Below are 15,068 nucleotides of genomic sequence, written 5' to 3'. Positions count from 1 at the left end.
TAACCTCCCATATGCTGGGATACACATGGACCATCACCACACCAGGCATTATGTCTCACAGTTCTAAATATTAATTTACAAAGTTTTAAAGACTTCCTCAGACATTATTGCTATAATATGTTTTACCCTTTCATGTTTTTTTTTAACAGAAAAAATGCTAAAGTTCAGAAAAGGGGTAAAATCAACTTGATTGGACGCTTGCAACTCACTACCGAAAGAATGAGAGAAGAAGAAAATGAAGGAATAGTTCAACTAAGAATATTACGAACCCAGGTTTGTGATATTAAAATAGAATATTTAAATTTGGGAAAGTCTCCTTTTGTTTTTATTTCTTATTATATTTATTTATTTTTATTTTTTAGTTGGTTTTTTGAGGTGTAGGGTCTCGCTGTAGCTCAACTCACTGTGTAGTCTCAGGGGTCCTGAACGCATGGTGATCCTCCTACCTCTGCCTCCTGAGTGCTGGGATTAAAGGCATGTGCCACCATACCCAGCTTTGGAAAAGTCTCTTTTTAAAAAGGTCTTCAAGCTTCTTTTAAATTTTAACTCCTGTAGGTAATTCAACCTGTTATTTTTTTTTTAAAGAGCTAATTTTCATTTTACTGGAATTTAAAAACTGAATGGCAGTAATTCTTTCAGGGCTAAGAGAGGTATCAGGTGGCTTGGTGCCTCCAGGAGATTCTGAGCCATTGGCTGGATAGAGTCCGAGCTCTAAGTTGTGTCTCCTTTTGACTGTACCTGAATAAATGGACCTCAACAACAATTCACAGTTGGTAGGACTAAAGTATGTAATGTGCATTTACGATTACAAGTGATAACTTCCATTACAAACTAACAGGATTTTTTAGCTTTAGCACCATGTAGGTCAAGGGCCACATAGAAGACATGCAGAGTCTCAATTGATCAAACCTATGTGAAAAATATTAGTACGTTTAGAAACATTTAATATATAATTGAACTAAAATCTAAATGTAATATCTGTAGCAGGCTAGAGAGAGCTCAGTAGGTAAAGGCATTTTTTGCAAAGCCTGACAGCCCATGGTTAATTCCCCAAAACCCACATAAAGCCAGATGCACAAAGTTCATTTGTAGTGGCAAGAGGCCCTGGTGTGCCCATTCTCCCCCGCCCCTGCTCAAATAAATAAATATTTTTTTTAAAAAAAGATAATATCAAAAAAAAAAAAATAGGCATGGTGGCACACACCTTTAATCCCAGCACTTGGGAGGTAGAGGTAGGAGGCTTACCATGAGTTCAAGGTTACCCTGAAACTACATAGTGAATTCCAGGTCAGCCTGCGCTAGAGCAAGACTCTACATCAAAAAACCAATTTAAAAAAATTAAAAATAACTAGTAGTAACAATAATAATAATAATAAACAATACCTAGCCAGGCATGGTGCCACATGTCTTTAATCCCTAATCCCACTAGTGAGGAGGCTGATATAGAAGGATCATTATGAGTTATAGGCCAGCCTAAGACTACATAGTGAATTCCATGTCAGCCTGGGCTAGAGTGAGACCCTACCTTAAAAAAATAATAATAATATCTATAGCAAATACACTATTGATCTGATAAATATGTAAGTAGTCATACATACTGGTATGTAAGATGTACCTAGAGAGAGGCCTTTCCTATTACACAAAGAAATAACTCAATACAGGATTGTATTGCATTTTGCTGTATCTTAATTGGTATTTTAAATTTTTTTTTTATTTATTTGAGAGCAACAGACACAGAGAGAAAGACAGATAGAGGGAGAAAGAAAGAGAGAATGGGCGCGCCAGGGCTTCCAGCCTCTGCAGACAAACTCCAGACGCGTGCGCCCCCTCATGCATCTGGCTAACGTGGGACCTGGGGAACTGAGCCTCGAACTGGGGTCCTTAGGCTTCACAGGCAAGCGCTTAACCGCTAAGCCATCTCTCCAGCCCTTAATTGATATTTTAAGAATACCAAGTTGGGGCTGGAGAGATGGCTGAGCAGTTAAGGCACATGCGAAGCCTAAGGACCCAGGTTCACTTCTGCAGTTCCCACATAAGCCAGATGTACATGGTGGCACATGTGTCTAGAGGTCGTTTGCAGTGGCTGGAGGCTCTGGCATGCCCATTCTCTTTCTCTGTCTCTAATAAATAAATAAAAATCTTTAAAAAAAATAAAAGTTGTATACATATTGTGTTCCCAGATATAATACATTTCTTTAGTGCACATAAAGCGAAAAATAAATTACAGCAGAAAAGTTAAAAGTAATGGTTGCTTTTCTTAGTTTCAAAATCTCTATAATGTACAGATTTTTTTTTCATGATTAGTAAAAACCATTTATGTTTGTAAATACTGGGCTCAAGATTGATTGCTAGTAGATGCTGGATAGAGAGAGTATGATACATGAAGTCATTTTGTTTTGCTTTACTTAGTTTAATATATTAAAACACTTTCATTTTTTTTCTTCTAGGAAGCAATCATACAAATAATGAAAATGAGAAAGAAAATAAGTAACGCTCAGCTGCAGACTGAATTAGTAGAAATTTTGAAAAACATGTTCTTGCCACAAAAGAAAATGATAAAGGAACAAATAGAGTGGCTAATAGAGCACAAATACATCAGAAGAGATGAATCCGATATCAATACTTTCATATACATGGCATAGTTTTGAATATCATGGACAATATAGAGAACCCAGGGTTTGGAGTGATTAGGCAGAAAGTTGTCCCGGTGAGAGACGGAGAAAGGTTTACTTGGACTTTGACTACATAAATATTAAACTCTGCCTTACCTTACAAACAACTACATTTCCCAGTCACGGTAGTTAGCATGATGGCATTCCCTTCATGTTGCACACTCACACAGCATGTTGTTTTGTGGAGAAAATTGCATTCATGAAGAGCCCATTATGAACTTTTTAAAGCCAATTCGATTTTTACCCACAAAGAGAAATACAGCTGGGAAGGGGTGGGAGGGATTATTGATTTTTTTTTCTCTGAAAAAAAAAAATGTACTTGCACAAAGAAGGATATTCAGATATTCATGCACTGAAAAATGCTATTATCTTTCATTGAAAAAAATGAAATTAAAACTAGAAGTAACACTTGGCTTCATTTGATGAAAAGAATGAACTTGTTAACATCACATTGGGAGAGGGCAGGTGTATGTGAGATGATTAAATATTTTATAGCATCAAGTTGTTTGTTAGGACACTGCTTTCAGTTTAATAACTGGATTTTAATGGTGACCTAAAAAAATGGTATTTAATCTTTCCGCCTTACAAATCTTGATTTTTCACTAAGCAGGAAAATAAGAAGCTACCTTAGTTGTTTGTGGTTAAATAATGAGATTTTTTTGTTTTTTAAATCTTACATGGCTGGAGAACCTGTTTTGAAAAAGTAAGATTTATATTGTTGCTTCAGTTGTTGAAAAGAATGTTTGGATATAGATAGGTCATGATTGCAGAGTCAGAATGCAAAACAAACATTAGGTGTGCTTACTAACACATTTAGTACTTGTACACCTAATATTTGTTATGCCATATCTAAGTTGATTGAAAACAATGCAGAAATCTACTCTGGTATGAAACTGCTATGGCACTGATCTCAGTCTGTAGCATAGAACTGTTTTGGTGTTTGAAAATGTCATGATTAGGGACTTACAGCCTCAGGTTTCTCGAAAGAATGGCATTCTGAATTAAACATTAATGATTATCAGTCACTTAGGAGGAAGGGGAAACTGTATAACATAAGACCTGGAAAGCATAAGCAGAGTTGTTACAACCAACTCTTAATGTGAGCAGTAAACTTGCCAAATATGTACATATATATTTATATATTTTAAAAATAAACATTTTTTAAATGTTCAGAAGGCAACATTTACCTTGTTCCTCTCCGTCAGTCTAAACGGCAACTTATTAGTTGCTGGCATTGAATGAATACCAAGAGCAGTGGAAATTTTAGAACTTGAGGACTTGAACAACTGAAAGAGAAGAATTTATTCTCTATCAGGAAAAAAATGGCTCAACATGGATTTTAATTCTTTGTGGTGCATGTTTCATCTTTTCTTGAAAATTATTTTATATCTTTTGGATGTTAAGTAATTGTATGGTTTTGATAATAGTAGAAAATGGAGTGTGAAAACACATACAGTATTATATTATTGCAACGTGCTTTTAAGAGCATTTGTGGAATTTGTCCCCAACCCAAGAGCTTTGTGAGCTCGCTGCTGGAAAGAAGGAAAGAATATTTAAGGTTTTGCTGATTATATTCAAATATCTGTTCTGAAACTCATAGGAAATTGGAATTTTGTTTATAATTTAAATTCATACACTTTGCCTCTAATAAGTAGCTATTATTAGAACAAATACTGTGAGCGATTAATATTGCTCATTATTTTCTCTAAGTAGATGTCTTCTATCAATGGATACATTTGAAGTTTAAAAGAATTCTTTTAATAACTGACCCTTCTATTTAACCAGTAGTCTGGTATTTGGCATATGTGCCTATCCCAATATAAGAATGCCAAAGGAGGAAACTTATAGATCATTTCTTAATGTTTAAGATTTGTTTTAAACCATACTTTTTTCTCAAAACTACTTTGAGATTTCATAATCCTTTTTGATCATTTAAGAATGAGAGCCATGATGTTTTGATTTTTAAAGGCAAATTTAATGCAAAGTGGGTAACACTAAGTCCATAGCAAAGTTTTCTATCAAATTTTTATAAATTTTTAATAGTTAATTATGTCCTAATTGTATTTTGGGGAATGAACAGCAGTAAATACTGTAGACTTAACAGTTTTCATCTTTTTTTAATATATATATATGCATATATATATATATAAACACACACACAAAAGTTTAACTGCTTTTGGTGTTTATCAAAACCATTTAGTTGATAAGGTGCCTATACCATTGTTGAAATTTTCTTTAAATATGTTTTGACAATAGATTTGCTAATTAAAAAAGAAGAATCTGAAAAACTTTTAGCAGGATTTTACTAAAGGTACGGTATCAGATTTTATATTCTTCATCCAATTTCTTTTCTCCCTTCTGCACGTAAAATTTGTATCATCCAAGCAGGGCTGAAACTTGGCTTAGTGCTGGGGAAAGAAAAGCCAGCCCTGCTACCACCAAACAAGCATTGGATTTACTATGCACACTTATCATCACATATAGATAATCCATCTGAACATGTTACCTTCATTGCCACCTCATGGCCAGAGGAAGTAGACATGAAACAAAATTTACTGTGAAAATACAGAACACATGTGATACAGTAAGATAAATATTAGAACATCATTATTTCAATAATAAGAAACCTTGAACTAAATTCTGAAGTCTTCCAATTTATATGTTTATTGGAAGAATCTCTGAGTTTATCAACTTGTTCATTTAAGTCTCTTGCTTTTACTTTGTGTAGAAATGTCTTAAATATCCAAAGTTGAAATATTACCACTCTTTAAATTTAATATAAAATATGACCTTTATTTTGCATTACTTGTAGTAGGATATCATTAGTCCTGCTCCAAGGGCAGATTTAAATTTTTCAATTCAGATGAAAGATTTGCTAGTTTTACAGAAAGATTTACTATCATAAACTCAAGCTGGTTTTTCTATTTTCATTTAAATGACTGGGGTGCTGTCTTAAATTCTTCCAGGGTCATGGTTGAGAGCATTCCTGTCATCTACACTCTGTGGTCTAGAGTGTTGAACAGGTTTGAGTTCCTACAGTGCAGTGTAATCTGTCCTCATGGTCTACACAACTTTGAGTGTGCACCACTACACACTGAAATGACAATGCTGTACAATCTGCAAGGATAGCAGTTTCTGTATGCTGTAGGCTGAAATATTTTGATGAACTGCTTAATTGTTGGATTTTATTTTTTAAGTTGTATAATTTATTTTCTTGCAAAATAAAATGTAATATAAAAGCTTTCACCTATTCAGAAAATATTGATGTTCTATGGTAAAAAATTTTTTCTAATAGATTAAAATTTTTGGCTTGGCACAGTGGCATACCTTTGTAATCCCAGCTTTTGGGGAGATTCAGGCAAGAGAATTTCTCCAGCTCAAGTATTCAAGACCATCTTGGACAAAATAGGTGAGGCTGTCTCAAGGGGAAATATAGTAGGGTGTGTTGTTGTTTTTTTACATATTTCAGGGTACAGTAGTAAACCTCAACCAGATGAGTAATAAGACATGATAGCTTGGTGGATAGACACATAAGTGCATAACCATTCCAAACTTGGCCTTGTTCCATCTTCACTGGGAAGCTACAGTATAAGGCTCACCTAAGCTAAAACACAGATTTACAATTAAGCTAAAGTTCAGATCTCTTGTAGTAGGATATCATTAGCCTTGCTCCAAGGGCAGATTTAAATTTTTCAATTCAGTTGAAAGATTTGCTAGTTTTGTTTTTGTTTTTGTTTTTCAAGGTAGGTCTCACTTTAGCTCAGGCTGACCTGGAATTCTCTATGTAGTCTCAGGGTGGCCTCGAACTCACAGTGATCCTCCTACCTCTACCTCCCAGGTGCTGGGATTAAAGGCGTGCGCACCACACCCGGCAAAAGATTTGCTAGTTTTACAGAAAGATTACTATCATTACCTCAAGCTGGTTTTTCTGTTTTCACTTAAGTGACTGGGGTGCTGTCTTAAATTCTTCCAGGGTCATGATTGAGAACATTCCTGTCATCTACACTCTGGTCTGGAGTGTTGAACAGGTTTGAGTTCCCATATTAGTCTTGGATCTCTAGATGAACATAACCAATAGAATGAATTGTATTAAAAGGGAAGTTATTGGATTAGCTTACAGCAGTTCAACAAGGCCTGAGAGTCAAGGAACCCGGTAGCTGCTTAGTCTGTGAGGCTGGATGCATCAGCAGTCTCAATTGGGCACTAAAGGTCTAGAGGCTTCCTGGAAAGCCACTGGTCTGTAGTCCATGTTGGAAGGCAGCAAGTAGCACTGGCAGCTAGGTGGGAGGAAGAGATTCTTTTTTTCCCCAGAGCTTACTTTTTTTTTTTTTTTTTTTTTTGATTTTTCGAGGTAGGGTCTCACTCTAGCTCAGGCTGACCTGGAATTCACTATGTAGTCTCAGGGCAGCCTCGAACTCTCAGCAATCCTCCTACCTCTGCTTCCCGAGTGCTGGGATTAAAGGAGTGTGCCATGGGCTGTAGGGATGGCTTAGTGGTTAAGGTGTTTGCCTACAAAGCCAAAGGACCCACATTAGCCAGATGCACAAAGGGGTGCACACATCTGGAGTTTGTAGAAGCACGTCATGAGGAGTCCTACCCTTCCTTTGACTACTATATTCTTTCTGCCACCTCCTCCTCAATGGACCCTAAGCCTTGGAAGGTGTGAAAGAGATATTTCAGTGCTGAGCACTCCTCTGTCACTTCTTGTCAGCATCATGGTGCCTTCTGGGTCATCCCAAGGTCACTGCCATCTGAAAAGAAGCTTTTTCTGTCAGCTGGTCTAGATGGAGGAGGTTTTCAGCTCAGCTCCAGCAGGATTTCCCAGTGGCCTTGCAGCCCATGTATGTGGAGTCTTCAGCAATAGGGTCTTACCATCTATTCCTGGTGGGAAACCAAGAGCCTTGGCAATGGCCTATAATGTTTTGGGGGCATCAGAGACCTCCTGGGCCAACAAGTCACTGGAAGATATCCCAGCCCTGACACTGAAATTTTTCTAGTAACAATCTGGCTTCTGGGTGTTGCATTGTCCAAAAAAGTACGTTTCCATATGACTTATTTATATCCTCCTAGATTTTGATTAGCCCTCCCTACATGTTTCCTTTCCTCAGTCTTTTCCCCTAACCTCACTTAGACTTTCGCCTCCTTTTATCTGTCCTACTTACAGATATGCAATACCATCCTATTAAATACCCCCTCCTTCCCTTTATTCCTTTTATATCCCCTTTCTAGAGCTTCTTAGATGAGGCCGCCCACTCTGAGGGAAAGGCCTACCCTGGGGAAGGACTTCTTCCTTCAGTTAGTCCTTTCTGGAAGTAAACTTAGAGACCCACTCAAGAGGAATGTCTGGATTCCTGAACATATCAACCATCATACTTGCCAAGCCCTGTCCAAAGCCCATAGGAGCACTCAAGGAATTTTGAACAAGATGAGATTCCCTAATCTAAAATCAAAAACTGAGTGCTGGTATGACAATACAACTGGAAACTAGAACACTTGACCTCACATGAATGGTCACAGTAAAAATGCATGAACATCTAAAAGGTGTAGCTCTTTAGTAGAGTACTTTATGGAATGCATGAAACCTGGGGTCGGTTCCCATTGCCACATTTAATTTTTTTTCTATTATTTGTTTATTTGAGAGAGATAGAATGGGCACACCAGGGCCTTCAGCCACTGCAAATGAACTCCAGAACACATGTGCCCATTTGTGTAATTGGCTTACATGGGTTCTGGGGAACATGGGTCCTTTGGCTTCGCAGGCAAGTGCCTTAAACACTAAGCCGTCTCTACAGCCCCATTGCCGCATTATTTAAGACACAGGCCTTATTTTCAGTCTCTTTTATTTTGATGTCATGATCTTTTCTTCCTATTATGATGGTCTTGTGTAGGTAGTATCAGGCACTGTGAGGTCATGGATATTCAGGCCATTTTGTGCCTGGAGGAGAATGTTGTAAGGAGTCCTGCCTCTCCTTTGGCTCTTAAATTCTTTCTACCACCTCTTCCGCAATGGACCCCGAGTCTTGAAAGGTGTGATAGAGATACTGCAGTCCTGTCATTTCTTTTCAGCACCATGATGCCTTCTGAGTCATCCCAAGGTCACTGCCATCTGAAAAGAGAAGATTCTTACCAAAAGTGAGAGTAGCATTAATCTAAGGGTATGAACATTGAGAGAAGTGCTTACTGGGCAGTTTGATAAGCATAGCATATACATTTAGCCAGACAGCAGCAGACGTTACACCCCTAGTGTTTATGACTAACCTTGTTTTAAGTTTTCAGTATCAAGGATGTATTCCCTCCCATGGAGCAGACCTTCCTGTCCAATTAGAGGGCAGTTTGTTTCCACCATGACAGATGTGCACAGGCCTTATTTTCAAAATTATCTACAAATATTCCAAAATCTGAAACAAATCTAGCCCCAAGTATAAGAAACAATCACTCGAAAAACCAAAAAAAAAAAATCAACTTGTATTTGACTTTGTCTTAGGAAGGGACTCCCCCCCCCCCCCAATATCAAAAGTTTGGTCCAGCAAGGGGGATGAGGAAGCAAACCTGATACACAATAGGACTGAGTGTGTACTATACCAGATGTGGGGATGTGTGCCTGATGCAAAGTTCAGTATTCCCAAGTTCGAAATGGGAAGTTCTTTGCTATCTGTTAAATAGGACTTTTATTATCTTGCTCCCCTGGCAAGTGGGCATTGGGGAACAGGCTTGACTTCAGTTCATCTTCAGCAGTTAGCCTCAGCAAAACGTAAGGCGCTCCCTATGAACTAGCCATGGCCTACCACAGGGACTGCAGATTCGAATTTAGATGTGTTCCATTCCTTGTTTAGATAACACAGAACACTTCTGACTATAGATTACTCTTAATGTTTTCCTTTATCATATGGTTGTGGATCCTGACTGATATTATTTGCATATTTCATTTTTCCTTAAAAAAAAAAAAAAGCAAGCATGGAGCCTGGGCTTGGTGGCACACACCTTTAATCCCAGCACTTGGGAGGCAAAGGTAGGAGGATTGCTGTGAGTTCAAAGCCAGCCTGAGAGTACATAGTGAATGAGGTCAGATTGTGGTAGAGTGAGACTCTACCTCAAAAAAAAAAAAAAAAAACTGTGTGTATATGTGTATGAAATGCTTCAGGAATCTGCGTGTCATCCTTGTGCAGTGCCCATGCTAATCTCTGTATCATTCCTAACCCTATACATGTGGTAGAGTATTAATAACTAGGATATACAAAGAATTCAAATAATAAGAGCCAGGCGTGGTGGCGCATGCCTTTAATCCCAGCACTCGGGAGGCAGAGGTAGGAGGATCACTGTGAGTTCTAGGCCACCCTGAGATTCCATAGCGAATTCCAGGTCAGCCTGGGGCTAGAGTGAGACCCTACCTCGAAAAAAAAAAACAAAAAAAACAAATAATAAGAAATCAAACAACCCAATTAAAAAATGGACTATGGAACTAGAGAGTCTTCAAAGGAAGAAATACAGATGGCATATAAATACCTAAAGTTCTACATCCCTAGTCATCAGGGAAATGCAGATTAAAACTACTTTGAGATTCTATCTCCTGTCATATTGGCTACCATCATGAAAACAAGTGACCCTAAATGCTGGCGAGGATGTGGAAAAAGGAACCCTTGTACACTGTTGTTGGGAACAGATTAGTGGGGGTGAAGAGGCCTATGTAAGGTCAGGGGAAGATATTGAATAAGGGAAAGGTGTAGTGAGGGCTAATCAAAATCTAAGAGGATATAAATAAGTCATGTGGAAACCTACTTTTTTGGACAATGGGACACTGAGAAGTCATAGATTGTTACTAGAAAATGTTCAGTGCCAGGGATGGGATACCTTTCAGTGAGTTGTTGGCCAGGGAGGTCCCTGATGCCCCAAAACATTACAGGCCACTGCCGAGGCCCTTGGTTTCCCACCAGGAATAGATGGTAAGACCCTATTGCTGAAGACTCCACATACTCAAGCAGCAAGGTCACTGAGAAATCCTGCTGGAGCTGACCTGAAAACCTCCATACAAACCAGCTGACAGCTGGAAAAGGACATGTTGCATGCAGTTCAATGGGAGAGAGAGAAATCACCAGTGAAGATACTCAACAGTGGACATTGCAAGCCTTGAATTTGGCCAGCAAGGCCAAATGAGCTAACGGGCACAATAGTGGAATGTCTGTTATGGGGGAAACCAACTGCCCTCTAATTTGGAGGCCCACTCCATGGGAGGGAATACATCCTTGATACTGAAAACCTACAACAGGGGTAGTCTGAGCCCTAGGGATGTAATGTCTGCCAGTCTGGCTTTAAAAAAAAAAAAAAAGGAAAGAAAGCCAGACTTAGTGGTGCATGCCTTTTATGCCAGCACTGGGGAGGCAGAGGAGGATCACTGTGAGTTATATAGTGAATTCCAAGTCAGCCTGGGATAGAGTGAGACACTACCTCAAGGAACAAAAGAATCTACACAATAGGGCAACCTTACTTCTCAGGCCTAGATAAGCCTGGTTCCATGTAGACTGGAGCCACCTCTCTGCTTCATCATCAGTGGCTCTGTCCCAGGGACCATCCTTCACTTCTGTACCTTAAGAACCTGCTAGCAAGCTGGGCATGGTGGTACACGCCTTTAATCCCAACACTCAGGAGGCAGAGGTAGGAGGATCACCATGAATTTGAGGCCACCCTGAGACTACATAGTGAATTCCAAGTCAGCCTGAACTTGAATGAGACCCTACCTCAACAAACAAACAAAATGGCTGGAGAGATGGCTTAGCAGTTCAGGCATATGCCTATGAAGCCTAAGGACCCAAGTTTGATTCTCCAAGTCCCACATAAGTCAGATGCACATGATGGTGTATGCATTCATTTGCTGGAAATCCTGGCACACCCATTCTCACTCTCTGTCCTCTCTGTCTCAAATAAATAAAATACATGAATAAAAAAATGTTAATAAAATTTAAAAAAAAACTGCTAGCAATGGTTTTCCTGGTTTACAATTATTGTCAGTTTTCAGGGGAATCCATACACTTAAACATGAGAGCTCACCACAGATCCTCCCTAGATAACCCATAGCTATCCCTGGGCTCTGCTGAAATGGTGGATCTATAATCCCATGCCTAGTCCTTTTGGCAATTGGTTGTCCAAATAGCTTCATGTTCTCTTCAGAGCACACCTCATTTGTAGTATGGTGAGGCTGAGGATTTCAAATCAAGTTTTGTTTGAGATAGTCTCATGTAGCCCAGACTAGCTTTGAACTTTATTTATTTGAGGGAGAGGGGCAAATAGAGAGGGAGAGGGAAAGTGAAAGAGTGGACATGCCATGGTCTTTGGCCACTTCAAATGAACTCCAGATACATGTGCTACCCATGCATCTGTTTTACATGGATACTGGAGAATTGAACAGGCGTCCTTTGGCTTGGCAAGCAGGCGCCTTAACCATTAAGGCATCTCTCCAGCCCTACTTTCTATGTAGCTGTAACTATTCTTCAATTCCAGGTCCTCCTCCCTCCACCTCCCAAGTGCTGGAATTATGGGTGTGTCCCACTATACCCAGCTAATCTTGGTTAACTTTTGCCTAACAATTCTTTGTCTTTGTTGTTTGGTTGGTTGGATTGCTTAGTTTTGGTTTTGGGTTGTTTTTTTTTAATTATCATTTTCCATGATTATAAAATATATCCCATGGTAATTCCCTCCCTCCCCACCCCCACACTTTCCCATTTGAAATTCCATTCTCCATCATATTACCTCCCCATTACATTCATTGTAATTACATATGTACAATATCAACCTATTAAGTATCCTCCTCCCTTCCTTCCTCTACCCTTTATGTCTCCTTTTTAACTTACTGGCCTCTGCTACTAAGTATTTTCATTCTCACGCAGAAGCCCAATCATCTGTAGCTAGGATCCACATATGAGACACAACATGTGGTGCTTGGCTTTTTGGGCCTGGGTTACCTCACTTAGTAGAATACTTTCCAGGTCCATCCATTTTTCTGCAAATTTCATAACTTCATTTTTCTTTACCGCTGAGTAGAACTCCATTGTATAAATGTGCCACATCTTCATTATCCACTCATCTGTTGAGGGACATCTAGGCTGGTTTCATTTCCCAGCTATTATAAATTGAGCAGCAATAAACATGGTTGAGCACATACTTCTAAGGAAATGAGATGAGTCCTTTGGATATATGCCTAGGAGTGCTATAGCTGGGTCATATGGTAGATCAATCTCTAGCTGTTTTAGGAACCTCCACACTGTTTTCCACAATGGCTGGACCAGATTGCATTCCCACCAGCAATGCAGAAGGGTTCCTTTTTTTCCACATCCCCACCAACATTTATGATCATTTGTTTTCATGATGGTGGCCAATCTGACAGGAGTGAGATGGAATCACAATGTAGTTTTAATCTGCATTTCCCTGATGACTAGTGACGTAGAACATTTTTTAGATGCTTATATGCCATTCGTATTTCTTCCTTTGAGAACTCTCTATTTAGCTCCATAGCCCATTTTTTGATTGGCTTGTTTGATTCCTTATTATTTAACTTTTTGAGTTCTTTGTATATCCTAGATATTAATCCTCTATCAGATATATAGCTGGCGAAGATTTTTTCCCATTCTGGAGGTTGCCTCTTTGCTTTTTTCACTGTGTCCTTTGCAGTGCAAAATCTTTGTAATTTCATTAGGTCCCAGTGGTTAATCTGTGGTTTTATTGCCTGAGCAATTGGGGTTGTATTCAGAAAGTCCTTGCCAAGACCAATATGTTGAAGGGTTTCCCCTACTTTTTCCTCTAGCAATTTCAGAGTTTCCGGTCTGATGTTAAGGTCTTTAATCCATTTGGACTTAATTCTTGTGCAAGGTGAGAGAGAAGAATCTATTTTCATCCTTCTGCAGATATATATCCAGTTTTCGAAACACCATTTGCTGAAGAGGCTGTCTCTTCTCCAATGAGTATTTTTGGCATTTTTATCGAATATCAGGTGGCTGTAGCTACTTGGGCTTACATCTGGGTCCTCTATTCTGTTCCACTGATCTACATGTCTGTTTTTGTGCCAGTACCATGCTGTTTTTGTTACTATGGCTCTGTAGTATAGGTTAAAATCAGGTATGGTGATACCACCAGCCTCTTTTTTGTTGCTCAGTATTATTTTAGATTGTGAATGGGAGTGATTCTCTGATTTCATCCTCTGTGTGTTTGTTGTTAGCATATATGAAGGCTACTGATTTCTGTGTATTTATTTTGTATCCTGCTACATTGCTGTAGGTTTTGATCAGCTCTAACAGCTTGCTAGTAGAGTCTTTAGGGTCCCTTATGTATAGAATCATGTCATCTGCAAATAATGATAACTTGATTTCTTCCTTTCCAATTTGTATCCCTTTTATGTGTGTCTCTTGCCTTATTGCTATGGCTAAGACTTCCAAAACTATATTAAATAAAAGTGGGGACAGTGGACACCCTTGTCTTGTTCCTGATTTTAGTGGAAAAGCTTCTAGTTTTTCCCCATTTAGTAATATGTTGGCTGTAGGCTTGTCATAAATAGCCTTTATTATATTGAGATAGGTTCCTTCTATTCCCAGTCTCTGTAGGACTTTTATCATGAAGGGATGTTGGATTTTGTCAAATGCTTTCTCTGCGTCTAATGAGATGATCATGTGATTTTTGTCCTTCAACCCGTTTATGTAATGTATTACATTTATAGATTTGCGTATGTTGAACCATCCCTGCATCTCTGGGATAAAGCCTACTTGGTCAGGGTGAATGATCTTTTTGATATACTCTTGTATTCTGTATGCCAATATTTTGTTGAGAATTTTTGCATCTATGTTCATGAGGGAGATTGGTCTGTAATTTTCTTTTCTTGTTCTATCTTTGCCTGGTTTTGGTATCAGGGTGATGCTGGCCTCATAGAAGGAGTTTGGTAGAATTCCTTCTTTTTCTATTTCCTGGAAAAGCTTAAGAAGCAATGGTGTTAGCTCTTCCTTAAAAGTCTGGTAAAATTCAGCAGTGAATCCATCCGGGCCTGGGCTTTTTTTAGTTGGGAGATTATTGATAACTGTTCGGATCTCCATGTTTGTTATCGGTCTATTTAAGTGATTAATCTCATTTTGATTTAATTTAGGTAGGTCATATAGATCAAGGAAATCATCCATTTCTTTCAGATTTTCATACTTTGTGGAATATATGCTTTTATAGTATGTCCCTATGATTTTTTGAATTTCTCTGGAATCTGTTGTGATGTTCCCTTGTTCATCTCTGATTTTATTAATTTGTGTCTCTTCTCTCTTTGTTTTGGTCAGATTTGCTAAGGGTTTATCAATCTTGTTTATCCTTTCAAAGAACCAACTCTTTGTTTCATTAATTCTTTGGATTGTTCTTTTTGTTTCTATTTCATTAATT

General features: G+C 38.6%; 1 protein-coding gene and 1 non-coding gene across 3 annotated transcripts in view; one reads left to right on the top strand and one right to left on the bottom strand.

The window, feature by feature from the left end:
* Cul5 (cullin 5) overlaps positions 1-5,933 on the top strand; it is a 78,796-nt gene extending 72,863 nt beyond the window's left edge. For both annotated transcript variants that reach the window (XM_045145424.1, XM_045145423.1), the window contains 2 exons: positions 150-273; positions 2,448-5,933. In XM_045145424.1, coding sequence (XP_045001359.1) covers positions 150-273; positions 2,448-2,642 — 319 coding nt within the window. In that variant the 3' untranslated portion in view covers positions 2,643-5,933. The remainder of the gene's footprint in view (positions 1-149; positions 274-2,447) is intronic.
* Positions 5,934-9,793: 3,860 nt separating this feature from the next.
* Positions 9,794-9,897, bottom strand: LOC123459750. Its single transcript, XR_006636494.1, has one exon. It is a non-coding gene; the product is annotated as a U6 spliceosomal RNA (small nuclear RNA).
* Positions 9,898-15,068: the final 5,171 nt, after the last annotated feature.

This window comes from Jaculus jaculus, chromosome 3, assembly GCF_020740685.1.
Source record: "Jaculus jaculus isolate mJacJac1 chromosome 3, mJacJac1.mat.Y.cur, whole genome shotgun sequence".
Taxonomy (NCBI): Eukaryota; Metazoa; Chordata; class Mammalia; order Rodentia; family Dipodidae; genus Jaculus; species Jaculus jaculus.
This window is presented reverse-complemented; position numbering and strand designations above follow the sequence as displayed.